The sequence below is a fragment of the Primulina eburnea genome, chromosome 3 (assembly GCF_022965805.1).
Source record: "Primulina eburnea isolate SZY01 chromosome 3, ASM2296580v1, whole genome shotgun sequence".
Taxonomy (NCBI): domain Eukaryota; kingdom Viridiplantae; phylum Streptophyta; class Magnoliopsida; order Lamiales; family Gesneriaceae; genus Primulina; species Primulina eburnea.
In genome coordinates, this window is record NC_133103.1 from 4,516,417 (window position 1) to 4,535,320 (window position 18,904).

At 35.4% G+C, this 18,904-nt stretch overlaps 2 protein-coding genes and 1 long non-coding RNA gene across 4 annotated transcripts; 2 read left to right on the forward strand and 1 right to left on the reverse strand.

Annotated features, from left to right (window-relative positions):
* Positions 1-923: 923 nt before the first annotated feature.
* Positions 924-7,307, forward strand: LOC140825554 (ABC transporter B family member 1). The gene is made up of 10 exons (XM_073187399.1): positions 924-1,804; positions 1,893-1,947; positions 2,039-2,214; positions 2,301-2,501; positions 2,581-2,840; positions 2,927-3,243; positions 3,331-3,554; positions 4,604-4,977; positions 5,069-5,783; positions 5,872-7,307. Exons 1-10 carry the CDS (start codon positions 1,328-1,330, stop codon positions 7,138-7,140), a joined length of 4,068 nt encoding a protein of 1,355 aa, XP_073043500.1. The 5' UTR covers positions 924-1,327; the 3' UTR covers positions 7,141-7,307.
* A 954-nt stretch (positions 7,308-8,261) lies between these two features.
* On the reverse strand, positions 8,262-15,071 carry LOC140825557 (uncharacterized). Of its 2 annotated transcripts, none has more exons than XR_012116699.1 (5): positions 14,892-15,071; positions 14,667-14,812; positions 14,440-14,581; positions 9,007-9,133; positions 8,262-8,513 (listed from the first exon to the last, which is right to left on the reverse strand). It is a non-coding gene; the product is annotated as an uncharacterized lncRNA (long non-coding RNA). The 2 variants fall into 2 exon arrangements; XR_012116698.1 differs by having other exon boundaries at positions 9,007-9,143.
* Positions 9,138-16,229, forward strand: LOC140825556 (glucomannan 4-beta-mannosyltransferase 1-like). The gene is made up of 9 exons (XM_073187400.1): positions 9,138-12,297; positions 13,549-13,647; positions 13,737-13,989; positions 14,239-14,349; positions 14,451-14,587; positions 14,677-14,790; positions 14,898-15,097; positions 15,196-15,387; positions 15,689-16,229. Exons 1-9 carry the CDS (start codon positions 11,983-11,985, stop codon positions 15,846-15,848), a joined length of 1,581 nt encoding a protein of 526 aa, XP_073043501.1. The 5' UTR covers positions 9,138-11,982; the 3' UTR covers positions 15,849-16,229.
* Positions 16,230-18,904: the final 2,675 nt, after the last annotated feature.

An 18,904-nucleotide genomic window follows, 5' to 3' on the forward strand; every position in this document is an offset into this window, starting at 1 on the left:
ACGTTAAATCAATAATCGAAAAATAAATGTAAGAAGCCAACAAAACAAAACAAAACGATAGAGAAAACAGAGACTAAGAAACAAATTGGAAACTACTTAAAGTAGTGAAATTTAACTCTTTCTAATTTCCCATTTTTGAAAGGCCAAGTATTAATTACTGGATGTAAGTAAATATCCTATTTTAAGGGCAAAAGAAAAAGAAAAATGAAAGTGTAGAGGTTCACGAAGTACAAGAAAGACCGCCGGATTTGTAGGAGAAATACAGTCAAAAAGGTTTGAACATGGACTTTTTAACCCAAGATGTATCTTGTACCATAAGCCAATATTTATAAACAAAATAATTAACCTTTGGTCAAACATAGATATGCTTTTAGAAATCTTTGACATTATGAGATTTGTAAGATTATATTTGGATGAAATGTTTTATAAATGACAAAAATTTGTTTGAGATAGTCTCATGAGTCGTATTTGTGAGACAAATCTCTTATTTGGATCATCCATTAAAAAATATTACTTTTTATGCTAAGAGTATTACTTTTTATTGTGAATATGAGTAGGATTAACCCATCTCATAGATTAAGATCCGTGAGACGGTCTCACATGAGACTCACTTTATATAAATATATCGAATGAATGAATTTGAAGTTTATGATTTTATTTATATGTAGTTATAAACTTTGTTTAATATACTAAAATTAAAGATAAATTAATAACCAAAGATCGAGATACGAAACTGAATTTGATCCAACTAGTCGTGAGATATGATAGTAAATAATAAATAATATGTTTTATATAATCTTATTTTAGTTTAAGATAAAATAAGTAAATAAAAAGAAAAGAGGATTTTCCTTTTTTACCATTGACAAGTGACGGTGCATAAAGAAATAATTCATAGTCATTTATTTCACATTCCGTAGTATCTATGTTTGGTCTAAAACCCAACCTCTCGAGCTCACACACAGTATTCTTTGTCGGGTGCCAAAACTTTCTTGCTTTTTCTGTCTCGCCTGCCTCATCCTCCCTTCATCTGTCATTTTTGTGTCTTTTCTTTTTTTCCAAGCTTTGAGTTACATAGCCTGGTAAAGCAACTGTCACCCCAACTGTAAAAAGGAAACGTTAGACAAATACACGACCAATTTCTTGCCAAACATAAAGGGGTAGTGGGAATGCGGGGTAAATATTAACTGGTGTGGACATTGGAGCCGCTGAAGACGACAAACTGAAGTTATATGTACAAAGGGGAAAAAAACACGATCTTTAAAATATTGAAAAAGATGGAAAGATATTCAAAGGTGGATTTATTGTAATCTGTGAAGCGAATAAAAGAATGACACAAAAAGATTTCGAGGAGATAAAGGCGATAGAGCAATGGAAATGGTCTGAAATGCAAGGCCTCGAGCTTGTTGCTTCAGCTAACTCGGAGAACAGCCTTTCTTCTATTATATCCCACGATAAATTTCACAGCAAGGATACACTGAAACAAGAGATTAGAGGAGAAGGGTTCTCACAAGATTTTGTGGAGAGAGGAGAAACGGTGGCAGCAATGGAGGTTTCGACTTCTGACGGGAAGAAAGACGGTGACGGAGAGGCGGAGAAGCCTGGGACCAGGCAGGTTTCTGTTGGGTTTGGGGAGCTTTTCAGGTTTGCAGACGGGCTGGATTATGTTCTGATGAGTATTGGAACAGTTGGCGCCATTGTTCATGGAAGCTCGTTGCCTTTGTTCCTTAGATTCTTTGCTGATCTTGTTAATTCTTTTGGCTCCAATGCGGACAATGTCGATAAGATGACACAAGAAGTTTTGAAGGTTAGTTTTTAAATGTTTTTTCTTGGAAAGAAGGGGAAAAATGAAGAGGTTTGATTCATTATTTCTTTGTATTGATGGTTATTTGCAGTACGCATTTTATTTTCTTGTAGTGGGAGCTGCAATATGGGCATCTTCATGGGCAGGTAAATTTGGGGGAAAAGTGACTCGTTTTCTTTTCCTCGAACATTGGTTTCTTGATTGCAGTTAAGGTAATTCGATTGGTTCTTGTTTCAGAGATATCGTGTTGGATGTGGACTGGGGAGAGACAATCAACAAAGATGAGGATCAAGTATTTAGAAGCAGTTTTAAGCCAAGATATTCAGTACTTCGATACTGAAGTTCGAACATCGGATGTAGTTTTCGCGATCAACACTAATGCAGTAATGGTTCAAGATGCCATCAGTGAAAAGGTGAAGTAAAAAAAGAAAAAAAAACAAACCGATTTGTGTATGATTGTAAAAAGTTCCTGTTTTTTTATTTGACCTTTTATTTTCAGTTAGGAAATTTCTTGCATTATATGGCAACCTTTGTATCTGGATTTGTGGTGGGATTTACTGCAGTATGGCAACTGGCACTTGTAACTCTAGCCGTGGTTCCTCTCATAGCTGTAATCGGAGGAATCCATACAGTAACTTTATCCAAGCTCTCTGGCAAGAGCCAGGAAGCTCTGTCACAAGCAGGGAATATTGCGGAACAGGTGAGAAAAGTATGAATAGTCCTTGAATTCGGATATTGTTTATTGAAAAAAGATCCGCTGAATTGAAAAATAATTGCAGACAATAGTCCAAATTCGGACTGTGTTGGCATTTGTAGGCGAGTCAAGAGCATTGAAGGCCTATTCTGCAGCACTCAAGATGGCTCAAAGAACTGGTTACAGGACTGGATTTGCCAAGGGAATTGGACTTGGCGCTACATATTTCACTGTTTTTTGCTGTTACGCGCTTCTACTCTGGTATGGAGGATACTTGGTTCGGCACCATTTCACTAACGGAGGTCTTGCAATAGCTACAATGTTTGCAGTAATGATTGGTGGGCTGTAAGTTCTTTTCCATTTTGGTGATTTGTTTGTTTGCAAAAAATTGGTCTAAGAGTTTTTGTCATAATCTTTTTCTTGCTTCATAGTGCTTTAGGCCAGTCTGCTCCAAGCATGGCCGCATTTGTCAAGGCAAGAGTTGCAGCTGCAAAAATCTTCCGAATAATCGATCACAAACCAAGCGTCGACAGAAACGATGAATCGGGTTTGGAATTAGAGTCAGTAACAGGACAATTAGAGCTTATGAATGTGGATTTCTCCTATCCTTCAAGGCCAGAAACTAAAATACTTGACAACTTTTCTCTGACCGTTCCTGCTGGCAAAACAATAGCTCTAGTTGGAAGCAGCGGGTCTGGGAAAAGCACTGTCGTATCTCTCATTGAAAGATTTTATGATCCCACCTCAGGTGAAGAATCTACACCACAGATTCATCGTAATTTTTCTGAGTTATGTCATATAGCATTTTAATCTTATTTGGACAAATTGATTACAGGACAAGTCCTATTAGACGGGCATGAAATAAAGAAACTGAAGCTAACATGGCTGAGACAGCAGATTGGTCTGGTGAGCCAAGAGCCGGCTCTATTTGCCACAACTATCACGGAAAACATACTTTTGGGTCGGCCCGATGCGAGTTTGATTGAAGTTGAAGAGGCTGCACGAGTTGCAAACGCTCATTCATTTGTTGTCAAGCTACCGGACGGCTACGATACTCAGGTTACATGCTAGTTTTTATTACTTGTATCACGATGAATTCAATTTCTTGCAATCAGGACTCAACACTAAACATCATCCAACCAGTATTATTAGGTCCCACGAGTCCTATCTAGATTGATTGGATAAGAAATCTCTCTTAGTCGCAAATTTAAAACTTTGCTTCAAGGACCACCTTTGATTTAGACATGAGCCAATCACTACTGGAATATAATAAAATCTTGAACCACATATACCTGTATTTTTTGACAAAATCCTTGTGGAAGCAAAAACAAAACGTTTGTTGCTAAGTTCAACTCAAACTCGTATTAATGCGTCAAAATAAGAGTGGCAATGATGCATGTACTTTCTAATAGTTGAAAGGGAAAGACAGTGCCATAGCTAGGCCATGGCTCTGGCATTTATCGTGCATTTACTATGTTTCTGTATTGGATGATTTGAAGTAGTGGGCATAGTGATGTTTTATGTTTTTTGTCAAGATATGGATGGACTCGGTGATGAATTTTGTCATGTCTCGAGCTTGCGGGCCCATCGAACATTGGGTTCGAAATTCAGCTATTTCAATCATGGCTGCAGATTGAATATCCAATGATGTACATAGATTCCGAACCCATACTTTTGGGTTTTCGAAATTGAGATGTCTGATAGTATCATGATATTTATTGTACTACTGATTAAATGGCATGTTTGGTAAAAATAAAATTCAGCCTAACATTAAGTATGAAGTCAAAATTTAGCAAGTGTTTGAACATGCATTATACAAAGTTACATGGTTTCAAGTCAGAAGTTCTTGCGCATGACTTGGTTTTATTTACTCGTGCAGAAATCATTTGGATCAGGTGATTAGACCATAAACATGATAATAATGCAGAATGAATCGCATGAATTTTGGCGTAACTAACAAGAATGCTTGATTGTTAGGTTTAATTTAGAATATTGAAATTTAATTTAATGAACCATAGCATGAACTTCCTGGATGCATGGTTTTTCTTTAAACACAGCTTTATTTGCCTATTGAGATGTGTTGATATAGTTACTCAATAATGTAACAGGTTGGGGAGAGGGGATTGCAACTTTCCGGTGGACAAAAGCAGAGAATTGCCATAGCAAGAGCAATGCTCAAGAATCCAGCAATCTTGTTGTTGGATGAAGCCACTAGTGCATTAGATTCTGAATCCGAAAAGCTGGTGCAAGAAGCATTGGACCGTTTCATGATTGGTAGGACTACTCTAGTAATCGCCCACCGCCTCTCAACGATACAGAAGGCTGATCTCGTGGCTGTACTGCAGCAAGGCAGCATTTCTGAAGTTGGATCCCACGAAGAGCTACTTGCCAAAGGAGAAAATGGAGTGTACTCCAAGCTTATCAGATTGCAAGAAGCGGCTCATGAAGCTTCTGTCAACAGTGCAAGAAAGAGTAGTGCAAGGTTTGTTGGTCGTCCCCTTTGCATTTGAGATAAAATTTCAAATTCTCTTCTAGAATTTCGTATTCATGATGTTTTAGTTCTTTCTTTGCAGGCCTTCGAGTGCGAGAAACTCAGTGAGCTCACCGATAATCAACAGAAACTCTTCTTATGGTCGATCACCTTACTCGAGGAGATTGTCTGACTTCTCAACTTCTGACTTTAGTCTCTCTTTGGAGGCTTCATATCCTAACTATCGTCTTGAAAAGCTGGCGTTCAAAGAACAGGCTAGTTCATTCTGGCGGCTAGCGAAGATGAATTCTCCGGAATTTCTTTACGCTTTCTTCGGTTCTATAGGATCTGTCGTGTGTGGCTCGCTTAGTGCATTCTTTGCATACGTTCTGAGCGCTGTTCTTAGTGTCTACTACAATCCTAATAACGCTTATATGATCAGGGAAATTGCAAAATATTGCTATCTTTTAATTGGTGTATCATCGGCTGCACTGATTTTCAACACATTACAACATTTTTTCTGGGATGTTGTGGGAGAGAACTTGACGAAACGTGTTAGAGAAAAGATGTTAGAAGCGGTGTTAAAAAATGAAATGGCCTGGTTTGATCAAGAAGAGAATGAAAGCTCGAGAGTTGCTTCGAGGCTTGCTCTCGATGCAAATAATGTCAGGTCGGCAATTGGAGACAGAATATCGGTTATTGTGCAGAACTCCGCCCTTATGCTGGTTGCTTGCACAGCTGGTTTTGTGTTGCAATGGCGCCTTGCCCTTGTACTAGTTGCTGTTTTTCCTGTCGTTGTTGCAGCCACTGTTTTACAGGTTAGTACACGTTTTGGAAATCTGGTAATTGAAACTTTAGTTTTGTTCTTTGACAATAAGATGTGATTAATTTTGGTGCTTTGGACAGAAAATGTTCATGAATGGATTCTCCGGGGATCTTGAAGCTGCACACGCTAATGCTACGCAGCTAGCTGGGGAAGCTGTTGCTAATGTAAGAACTGTTGCAGCCTTTAATTCGGAATCCAAGATTGTTGGCCTTTTCATTTCCAGCCTCCAGTCGCCAATGCGTCGCTGTTTCTGGAAGGGACAGATTGCTGGAATCGGGTATGGAATTGCGCAATTCTTGCTGTATGCATCCTACGCCTTAGGTCTGTGGTATGCCTCGTGGCTCGTGAAGCATGGAATCTCCGACTTCTCAAAAACGATCCGTGTTTTTATGGTCCTCATGGTCTCTGCCAATGGTGCTGCTGAAACACTGACTCTTGCTCCAGATTTCATAAAGGGTGGCCGAGCGATGCGCTCGGTGTTCAACCTTCTGGACAGAAAAACTGAAATTGAGCCAGACGAGCCTGATTCAACCCCCATCCCAGACAGGCTGCGAGGCGAGGTGGAATTCAAGCATGTCGACTTCTCCTATCCCACCAGGCCTGATGTCTCCGTTTTCCGAGACTTCAATCTCCGTGCCAGGGCTGGGAAGACGCTCGCTCTCGTTGGGCCGAGTGGCTGTGGTAAGAGCTCAGTCATTGCACTTATACAAAGATTTTACGAGCCCTCGTCAGGGCGTGTCACGATCGATGGGAAGGACATCAGAAAATACAACCTCAAGTCCCTGAGACGGCACATAGCCGTTGTCCCACAAGAACCGTGCCTATTCGCCACCACCATCTATGAAAACATCGCCTATGGGCACGAATCTGCCACCGAGACCGAGGTAATCGAGGCAGCAACACTAGCGAACGCACACAAATTCATATCCTCACTGCCGGACGGGTACAAAACATCTGTCGGTGAAAGAGGGGTCCAGCTCTCTGGAGGTCAGAAGCAGAGAGTTGCAATTGCCCGAGCTTTCTTGCGAAAAGCGGATATAGTTCTCCTCGACGAGGCCACCAGTGCACTCGACACAGAATCCGAAAGGTGCATACAAGAATCCATGGAACGGATTTGTGCAGGAAGAACAACGATAATCGTTGCACATCGATTATCGACTATCAGGAGCGCACAAGTTATCGCTGTTCTTGATGACGGGAAAGTTGCGGAACAGGGTTCACATTCTCATCTGTTGAAAAATTATCCTGAGGGTATATATTCACGCATGATTCAGTTACAGAGATTTACGCATGGCCAAGCTGTGAGTATGGTATCGGGGTCGACTTCTTCTCGTCCTCGCGAAGATTAAGATCGAGGATAAAGGAACATAGCACTTGGAACGAGTTAAATACATGCAAGTGATTTTTGTGGCTCCTTTTGTTTTAGCTGCATTTGGATATATTTATGAACTATAGTACATAAATTGCGTATTAATTATAATATTTCCCACTACATTACTTTGTTTCAAGCAAAGAGATGTGAGGTTTCAAAAATTAATTAATGGTTCTTGGCGCTGAAAATTAAAATAACTAGATATTTCATATATTTATTTATTTATATTAATTATTAAAAACTAAAAATGTAATTTTATAAATCAAACCAAAAATATTATTTACCCATGCTTAAATCACAGAACTGCTTGGAATTATTATAACAATTAATGTCTTTTAAAATTAAAAATTTCATATGGAACGCATCTCTCTTCAGTCTTCATAGGAGATCGATTGTTTTTACTTGGTCAGATTTTGATATGTTTGGATGAAGTAGTCATTTTTAAACTCTTTTACTTTTTTTTTTTAAATAAAGAGCCCGTCAGTTTTTAATTTTTAATTATTATTATTATTATTATTATTATTATTATTATTATTATTATTATTATTATTATTATTATTTATGTTTGCTATGTATACATGCTTGTGCTATATATTATCTTTATAAAAAACTAATAAAAACGATCATTCGTAATCATAATTAATAAAGCATAAAACTGCTTTAAAACATATTTTTCAAGCACTTAAAATTCATAACTTCTAATTTTATAAAAAAAATTAAAAAATAAATAATCTACAACGTTACGATTTACGGTGTGGAAACATCGGATAAAGTTCCAGCCGCCTCTAATGAAACAACATTATTATCTATTGGCCTATGTTAACATAGCTACTGCTTTTCACATTTTATCATTTGTTTTTTAAGAAACTCTACATTACCTGCCCGTGGGGCATATTACAAAATTAAGATAGCCTCATATATTTTTACGAAATCAAATTATATTTTAAAAAATTTAAAAATGGAAGATGAAAATTATATAAATTGAAAAAAATAAAGAAAATCGAATTAAAAGAAAGAAAAAAAAATAAACTAACCACACAACCATGTAAACACTTTCGATTTGGATATATTTGGACTCGAGATATTTAAATCAAATTCGAATATATTATTTTGGGCCTTTCAAAGTTCAAACCAATTAATTTCAAATTCAGGATTATAATGATTTTGTATCAATGAAAAATTTAAAATCAGATTCTTTTCTTGAACAGATATCCATCAAAATGCAACCTCGGCATCATCCGAAACAAACACACTCTAGTTTAGATTGATTGGCAAAGCCCATTCCAGAAGTAAGTTTGCCATCGAGTTCGAGCAGAGACCATCGGAGCAGGAACTGTCATTTGGTATAATCTGTGTAAAAGAAACATCACCAATCCGATCGAATCACTTAAAGACATGCAAAGTTAACTGACCAGTCAAAGTCTACACAAAATGACATGCATATACTTCTTCCTGAGGTTAATATTAATGCAATCAGCTTTTTATACCCAATCAGGAAACAATGGTGTCTCGACTTAACGGGTGAACAGAAACTAACAAGATTACATCTTTCAGTAGTTTTCCATAAAGAATTCATCATAAAGGTAAAGGAGACTAAAATCTGATGCCCGAGACAAATTTGTAAGACAAGTGACTTCAGTGCAAAACCATTCCAGTACTGTCCATCTTATATGCCCAGTTATTAGCACCTTAAATATAAGACGAGTGACGGATAGAACATTAAAAGCTCCTTTGTCTTCCGCATATTGGATGTATACCGCCACATGATCAAGTCTTACTCCTACGTAATCAAAGGCTAAAATAATTGAACTCAATTAAGACGGCAGGCTACGTAAAAATATACCACTTCTTATGTTGTTTGGTATTGAAATGTTCTTCCCTCACGTCCAAGTTAGCAAAATCAGGACAGCGAGTTGAGCTGCCAACCTTAGGATGTGCTACTAATTAGCTCACGTGGGTAGAATTGCACCCTGCAGAAACCTAAAATGTGAAAACTTCAGCCAGTTTTCCATTGTAAAAAAGGAATAAACTCACCATTTGCTAATGACAAATAAAAAACTCCACAAGACTAGTATAGATGAATGGAGAACTTTCAAGTAAAGAAAATACTCATTTAGCCATTGCTTGTGAGAATGTGGGAATGGTCCGATGATGCAAAAGATCCATGGAAACAAAACTTCAGTTGAGGCTCGTCATGAGTCATATTTAGTTAAGAGTTTTTTTATGAAATCAAGAATGTCATATTCTCCTAGGATCACATGTTCATAAAATTTATTTTAGGCTGGCACATACCAGTTGTAAACTGCACGATAAATTGAAATGAAAAGTAAACCCGGTTCTACCAAAATTTCTACTCCTACAAAACCATAAGTCAACATCTCCTCTCTCTACAATACGATCATCGCCTTTTCAAAAGCTTGACTTTGGGAGCTATTGTTTAGTTGGATACAAGTATTATAACTCACTGGGTTCTGGAATGAGAGGTCAAAAAAACCCATACTCGATAGAACAAAAATGAAAAGTTTCCGATACACAAACACAATACATCCAAGTACATCTCCATTGTAAGCTTCAATACGAAAATAAAATCCTTATTTGTAGAATCAAAAGCTTGAGTACGATAAAACAAGGTCACAAAAGTCGGATGTGGTATGATGGTGATTGTTCACTAAAAATCAAGAAAACAGTCTGTAGTGCAATATCTTTATAATACTTCAATCATAATAATTATCCATATAAATATCAATTGAAATATAATTAAAAATATTTATCAAACAAAATCTTACATTAGTTGATACACACAGTAAAAAATGTCCTTTTAGAAACTAATACCAAACATACCTATTTATTCTCCAAAATCATTTCTCAAAAAAATTCCCCCAAAAACTTCAACTCAAAACATATAAAATGAAACCAAACACAGCAAATGAGTTTCAACTGATTAGGTTGTTTTCTGGATCCTATACCATGAAGGAAATGAAAGGTGTTTCCATATTATCAAGCCGATTTACCAATTCCGTGATTAGTTAGCATATTAACAAAAGAATCATATATCATAATTTAAGAAAACTTAATAAGCACAGGGCAGTTCATGCACTTCAAGTATAGAACCAAACACAGCAAATGAGTTTCAACTGATTAGGTTGTTTTCTGGATCCTATACCATGAAGGAAATGAAAGGTGTTTCCATATTATCAAGCCGATCTACCAATTCGGTGATTAGTTAGCATATTAACAAAAGAATCATATATCATAATTTAAGAAAACTTAACAAGCACAGGGCAGTTCATGCACTTCAAGTATAGTTCTCAATTTTTTTTGGTCTTTCAGATGTCATTATCTAATTCTTCCTATTTCTCCCTATTCCATCTGTGTTTCCATTTACTAGCATTTCTCACTATCTGCACCAATGCGATTTTATGTCATCCTTTTCTCATTTATTAAAACAAACCATCTTAATATTTTGTGAAAATTTGATTCACTTTGCCTTTGAATGAAATTCAGTTTAGGAAATTTCCTAGTAAATAATATTAAAGAGTGACCGGTCATTGAATTTTTTTACTTTTTTATATTGTAAAGGGGATTATGAAGACCGCAGCATATCCTTATACTCTTTTCCACCTAGTTTAACAGTCCAATGCTCATTCATGATTAACTCACCCTGCAACTACTACTAAGAACAGAAACTAATCACAGATATACATTATACTGTTGTTTCACATATTGGGAAGTAAATCAGTTTGCGTCTATCACTTTTACCGCCACTGGTAAAAAATGCTACTGTTCCATATTTATGAATGAATCAAAATAACAGGCTTTAATATTCCTAACTATAAACTGGTACTTGCCATACTCACAACTTTCTCACCATATTATTAATACGATGACGTCTATACCTATTATTTTATCAACTTCGAAATGAATAAGACCAAACAATGAGCTGTACACATGCAAGTCGCGACAACGATCATATTACGTGTCGAAAATAAATTTTCATACCAATTATTCCACGAAGAAGTCGACACAATAGATGAGGCAATATATAAACAATGACGACATTCAGCTTGAATGGACACTAAACGTTATTTTCCATGCCATAGAATTACAGAAAAGCAAAATTATTCTGAGTTTTTGACATGCTTGAAGTTTATCAAATATTGAGGTAAACCATAGTTTTGGTAGCTGCTCAATTTTGACCATCACAATAATATTAATTTTTTTTATCACATTATCTTAAAGGTGATTTATTGTCTTGTACATGATAATACCAACTACAAGTGATCTCGAAAAATAATCTAAGCTGCAAAAATCAAGTGAACCCAATAAATATTTATTTGCCAAAAAAAATCATCAAAAAATCTATGCAGGTAAAATGAGCAATATCCTATGGTGGGTACTAACTGGAGTTTCCTCTCTTGCTCTGTAATCAACTTAAGATAAATTCCTTAAAAGGAAAATTATCCGTATTTAATTCTTCAACTGCAAACATCGGTGAGAAAAGCCAGAATTCCAGCTAGCAAGTACTACGTTGCAGCAACTTCATTTGCATGCACACCGTGTGTCTCTCTGAACGAGGAATCTCAATTTCCATAAAATCAATCTTTTTCTGCATCTTCCACCTAAGCCATTTAACGTGTCGTTGCCTAGTTACCTCTGAGTTCCCCTGCACCTATTTAAAGCAAGAACCTAAGATGCCTGAAGCATTGTACCTACAACCTTTCATTGCATTCTGATTTAATCTCTTGATTCTCCTTTTCTTTGACTCTAGAGTCTAGATTCAATATTTCATCCTTCCACATCACAAAGCCACTCATTCACCATGAGAAACATTGGTTTTACGGGCCTAGAGATCAATGAAACCTACAATCCCACAAGAGGCCTCAATTATGCTTGGGAGCGTATAAGGGCTCAAATAATTGTGCCTCTTTTACAAATTGCACTATATATATGCATAGGGATGTCAATCATGCTTTTCTTTGAACGGGTTTACATGGCTATTGTTATCGTATGTGTCAAATGTCTGGGAAAGAAAAGATACACAGTGTACCAGCTAGATGCCATAAAAGGAGACCTGGAGAAAAACAAGAACTATCCTATGGTGTTGGTTCAAATCCCAATGTATAATGAAAAGGAGGTAAAATTCTAGAATTTCTAGTCTCATTGCTTGTGTCCATCCTGCTTTCTTCTGGCCATATAAAGTGCATCAATTGCATAGCAGGCTTTTACAAATATAATGATACATTATTTAAAATTGATGATACCGTTCATCAGTTAATAATCTAATGAATGACCAAATAGATTTTTATATATCAGAAGCATTCATCTTTCCTAATTTTATCATGTTGAAGCATTATATGCATATATATCGCTACATGCACATATGATCTTGAAGAAAATTGATGTTTCTTGAATAAGAAATGAAGGGTCAGGCAAACGCAGATTATTTTTCTCACAATAAAGTGAAAGTTTCTTGAATAAGGAAGGAAGAACGATGCAATTGTAGATAATTTTCTCGCAATATGGTGAAAGTTTCTTGAATAAGAAATGAAGAATGATGCAAAGTTAATTTATGGTTTAGAGCTTTCAACGTTCTATCTTGGTTATTCACTTATTCTAAAGCTCTAATATTTTATCATTAGGAAAACACACTATTTAAAAGCTGCGCAGTAAATGAAAAAGTTGACCGTTTGTTCTCTCTCATTGTCGAAGTTGTTTGATTGATAAAAAAAAATGTTGGAGTTTTATTCCCAATATTGCCTTAATGGTCGGCATACATTTTCTATTTTATCATAAAAAAAATTTAGCTCATCTACTTGTTTGCTCTTTTTGTTGCCGCAAATGTACTGTGATTCTTGAATATAATTGTTTCTAATCCACATTTTTAAATACAGGTCTTAACTCACGTAAAGGTAGAACACATTCATATATAACAATTTATTAATCTCGTACAAGAATTATAGTAGGTTAATGAATAATAGTACTCCTTTATTAAAATAATTCACCAATACCCCAAAATATGTATACAAGGCATAGATCATTTCAGATTTAACACGAAAGAATTCCAGCTTACAATTTCCATATAGATGTAGTAGTTGATTAAAATTCTTATCATATATAAAACTGAAACATCCCATGTGTGTCAATGAATCTAGGTTATTGTAAATTACCACCGAAAGTGTACATAAGCTACCAACATGCATCAAAGACATAATAAAAAGTGAACACCACAAATGAAGAAAAGCTTACACCAGTACCACATAGGGTGAACTATTGATCAAGTCTGAAAATATTTGATTTTAAAGCCTTCATGCTATGCAGCAAAGGATCAAATTTGAGAAATGTACCACACAGGGAGAACTAACGAAAAAGGTTATTTTTTATTTAGGTTTATAAGCTATCAATTGGAGCTGTATCTAATCTTTCATGGCCATCAGAGCGACTCATTGTGCAGGTTCTAGATGACTCTACCAATGCGGCCTTACGGGTATTCAGTCTCAACCCCAAAAGTAGTTCACATATGATTTCTGTAGTAATCTTGTCTGCGTATTGATTTCAACGACTAAATCATGGCAGGCACTTGTGGAAATAGAGTGCCAAAAATGGATCCGCAGCGGTGTGAATATAAAGTATGAAACAAGGAACAACAGAAATGGTTACAAAGCAGGTGCCCTTCGAGAAGGTTTAAAAAAGAGTTATGTTGAAGCTTGTGAATTTGTAGTCATATTCGATGCAGATTTCCAGCCAGAAGAAGATTTTCTCTGGAGGACCATCCCCTACCTACTTGAAAACCCAGAATTGGGCTTGGTTCAGGCAAGGTGGAAATTTGGTAAGGCCAAAAGACATCATACTTGAAAGATCTCCACAACACAAATCAAAGCACTCAAATTTTGAAAATATTATCTCATTTAACATATTATTGAAATGACACAATTGAGATTGGTGTGCTTAAGTTTTTACCCATGATCATAATATTTCAATCTTTAGTTAAAGTCAATCACGATGGCAATGGGCTTTTGTCACAACACGCTAATTATTTGCTTGTTTTCTTGACGCTAAAGGCAATTTAAATTTCCAGTGAACGCAGATGAATGCATAATGACTCGCCTCCAAGAGATGTCACTACAATATCATTTCAGCGTTGAGCAAGAAGTTGGATCCTCAACATGCTCGTTCTTTGGATTCAATGGTTGTCCAGCACTGATAATTCAGTTTTAAAAATTATTTTCTACTTCAAAAGTAAACAAGCTCTACGAGTAACAGTGTTAAGACATTTGACCTGTACTGTAGGGACTGCTGGTGTTTGGCGGATGAGTGCCCTAATTGATGCTGGTGGATGGAAGGACAGAACCACGGTAGAGGACATGGACCTTGCCGTGAGGGCTAGCCTTAAGGGCTGGAAATTCCTCTTCGTGGGTGACCTGGCCGTGAGTGTTCAATTCTATTACTTAAATACTTAATATTTGCAAAGATAACACACATTTTTATTAAGTTGCACATGATCACCTTTCTTCAGGTAAAAAACGAGCTACCAAGTACATTTAAGGCATACAGATACCAACAGCATCGCTGGTCATGCGGGCCAGCTAATCTTTTCAGGAAAATGTTCATGGAAATAGTTCTTTGTGAGGTAATACAAATATAGCTGTTCCCTGTTAGTATCAGTGACAAACTAGTTGTACGATTGAAAATTTTGAATCTTTCCAGTAAACGAATACATACTTTCCTTACCTGCAGCGTGTGTCAATCTGGAAGAAGTGGCACGTGATATATGCTTTTTTCTTTGTAAGGAAGATTGTTGCACATTGGGTTACGTTTTTCTTTTACTGCATCGTGATCCCAACAACAATCTTAATTCCTGAGGTCCATCTGCCAAAGCCTCTAGCGATTTATCTTCCGGCTGCCATTACCATTCTCAATGCAGTGTCCACTCTCAGGCACGTAAATTCAAACAACCAAAAATGGCAAAATCTACACACTTTAATCATCTGTCATGGAATTAATTTTTCAAAGCTTCTACTTTACTTTGTCACAGGTCTATACATCTTCTAGTACTATGGATACTGTTCGAAAATGTCATGTCTCTTCATAGAACAAAGGCAGCAATAATTGGACTTCTTGAAGCTAACCGAGTAAATGAATGGGTTGTTACTGAAAAGCTGGGGAACACGGCAAGGAAGAACAATCCAAGAGCAGTCACGAGGACTCGATCACGTATTGGTGAAAGGTAAATTAACTTTAGCAATTTCTATTCCAACAATACAAAATTCATGTCAATCTGCCAGATTATAAAGATGGGTGACTGAATTATGAAAGCTAACCATTCTTAAAGAAAATAAAGACATTTTACAAACGTTGAAGACAACCAAGCTCATGCAAGACCCAAATCAACATCTACAAATCTCCATTTACTTGCTTGGGGTAGTAAGAGATGGAACCTTTAATTGATCAGACATCCTATGCACCCCGGATGAAAGACAAATCAAATTTTAGCCAGTCATATTAATTTAAATTCATTTTGTGCACAGGATCCACTTCACAGAGCTTACTCTAGGAATGTTTCTGCTACATTGTGCCATTTACAACATGCTATATGGGAATGACCATTTCTATATTTACCTACTACTCCAGGCAACTGCTTTTTTTGTTGTTGGAGTTGGGTACGTAGGGACTATTGTACCGAACTAAACATGAAAAAGAAAGAACAAAGGTGTGATGCAACCTACATGCTCTAGTGTTAAATGTCAGTCTACTGACAGAGTATACGAATAAAGGTGGTGTAATTATCTTATTTTTAAATTAAATAATTGTATTAAAAGGTTTGATCTATTTGTTTTTCCCTGTATTTTGTGTATTTATTTCATATCATCATGTAATCACGAAGCATAATAAAAATAGTATTTTATCATGCAGAAATTCCATAAAGTCGAGACCAATGTATTAACAGAAAATTTACCCAATTTTTTGAAGCTTAAAAGACGACTCATTAACAAAAGGGCAATATTTACATTGTAATCGGATGACTGTAATATCTCAAGCCAAAATACCCACAACAATCCAACGAAAAATCATACTCTGGATTTCTATCTGAATTTTAATTTGAGATCTACCCATAAATTATATTTTTTCAATAATGAACCAAACATATCATAATCCAAGTTCAATCCGCAACAATGAATCTCGATCAGCCAAATCCAACATATTCATTATTCACCTCGGCAAAAAGATTAGGGGAAAAATCCACTTTCCTAATTTCATAACCTAGATAATAATTCTAGCACAAAATAAAATTCACCTCGTAAACAAACAAACAAAACAACCAAAAAAATAACACGATTTTCAATTAGCAACTGTAAATCACCGATCATTAACAATCCAGATATCTATACAAACTCCGGCCGACCACGCAGACACCCAGCAAGAAAGGCAACCGGAGAAAAAAAGGAACGACATCGTTTCACGGACCACAGGAATCAAGATCGCTGTCGCGATCACGCCTCGCACAACTGTTGCTTCGTGGGAACACGGTTGCTCTCATGCAATTTTATTTATCGACGGTGGGGTGGGGTGGCGTGGCGTGGCGTGGCGTGAGTAATTTGGGAGTGGTACGTGGCAATTAAACAAATGAGTTTTGAGCACATGCAAGTAACATCGTAAGCATCGAGCTGATGACAAAAGTTGTTGGGAGTGGGTGGGAACTGTTGTTGGATCCAATTATTTATACAAATATATATTTTATAATCCAATAAATTATAATAATAATTTCAGTCGCAAATTTGTAGGGTGTCAATTCTTGTGGATTGAGTCGGGTTGAATAATAGTATAATTCAAAAATTGTTCAACTCGAACCCAACCCGAACCTGAGCTAACCCGAAAACTCTCAACCCAACCTGAATTCGAATCAACCAGATCAACACATCAACCCGATTTTGAATTTTTTAAAAGAAAATTAAATAAAATTCGAATAATAATAATAATAACAATAATAATAATGATAATATTTTAATTTAAACACATAATAACAAAAACTTCCTCATATATGTGAGTTAAATTTGAAAGTCTAATCGTAGAAAAATAAAATATATTTACTAAATCGAATATTTAAAAAATAAAAAATATTCAAAATAAATATTAAATTATGAAAATTTATGATATAAATATATAATAAATATTTTTTCAGACATAAAATATATAAAAATGTAGGCAATATTTATTAATTATATATATATTTTTAAAAAATAAAATTTCCGAGTCAACAACTCAACTCAATCCAATCATTTTTTTCGGGTCAGCTATCGGGTCCAACCCGATCTGAACCGAACCCAAAAACCCCAAACCCAAACCTTATTTTTTTGGGTTTATTGTGTCGCGTTGGTGGGTCGTGTCGGATTTTGACACCCCTACAAATTCCTAATTTTGTAACATCTTAAAAAATATCACATTATATGTATCAATTTATTGTCGTATCGAATAAATTATAGAGTTAACTATATATATATATATATATATATATATATATATATATATATATATAATACTAAGGTTTTTAATAATTACTAAAGTCTGGGTTAATTTTGAAAATACATGGTAGATTTCATAAGATTCGTATAAATCTCATATTTACACATTAATTTTTAAAATTACGAATATCTCATCTGAATTATATTTCTAATGTTAAGTGAAGAGGATGTTTATGTAATTTTAAAATTAGTGGGAATGAATGTTCAGAATGATACAATTTCGATGGATTTATATGTAATTTTGAAGTAAGATAGATTTATTTTATAGTTAATATTCTTTATTATCATCTAATTGTCCCTAAATTACAATACAGAAGGCCGGGGTATGGGCTTTGTTGAAGAAGGCCTGAGGATCCAATACAACTGTCGGGCCTCCAGAAGACTGCAACCAATTGTCCCATTTGGAGCCCAAAGTATTTGTTTACCTATAACAAAGAGGCGAAGAAAGCACACGAAAGCCCAAGATTGAGCCATTATCGAACTTGTGGCTGCGTCCAGACAGTAGCCCGGTCCTGTGAAAGTTTACCGTTTATAATATATATTAGCGGTTGAGGCACATACATTGCGTGTAACATAATATTAGATATTTAAAATATTGTTTAATCAATTTATAAAACGTATATTTGACATTTGTAATTTCATATGAATATTATAATTAGTGCGTTTGTACACATTGTTGTGAATGATAAAAAATCTATTTCTATATTAAACTTAATTTCAATAAAAAAAATTATAACAATATTATGGTAGAAAAAAGTAAGATTTTTTTTTTTTTTTTTTTTTTTGCGTTAAAATACTAATCATAAGGTCTTTTTAAATTGATAAGTTTTCAAATGTGTTGGTACGGTTAGGACTTCCATTTTTGGAGAAGATTTCATACGTAGGATTGACGTGTAAATTATTATAATTTATATATGGTGTTGAAGAGGAGGGTAAAAAGGGAAGAAATTTTGGTGTCCTCTTCAAGCAGTTTTTCTAACCCACTCATACTTAATAATATAGTATATAGTATAGAATAGTATAGAAGTATAGATATGAGATCTCTAGTTTGAGTTTTTTCCTTCTACTGAAAATGTTTAATATTAAAATTTGTATTTGATATTTTAGACAACATTTAAATAACATCTTAATTTTTTCTTCTCTTTATCTTAAAATACCTGTAATAGATTTATCAATTAATGATGAAAATATGCGAAAAAAAAGATAAAAAAGAAGTAGAGGTGA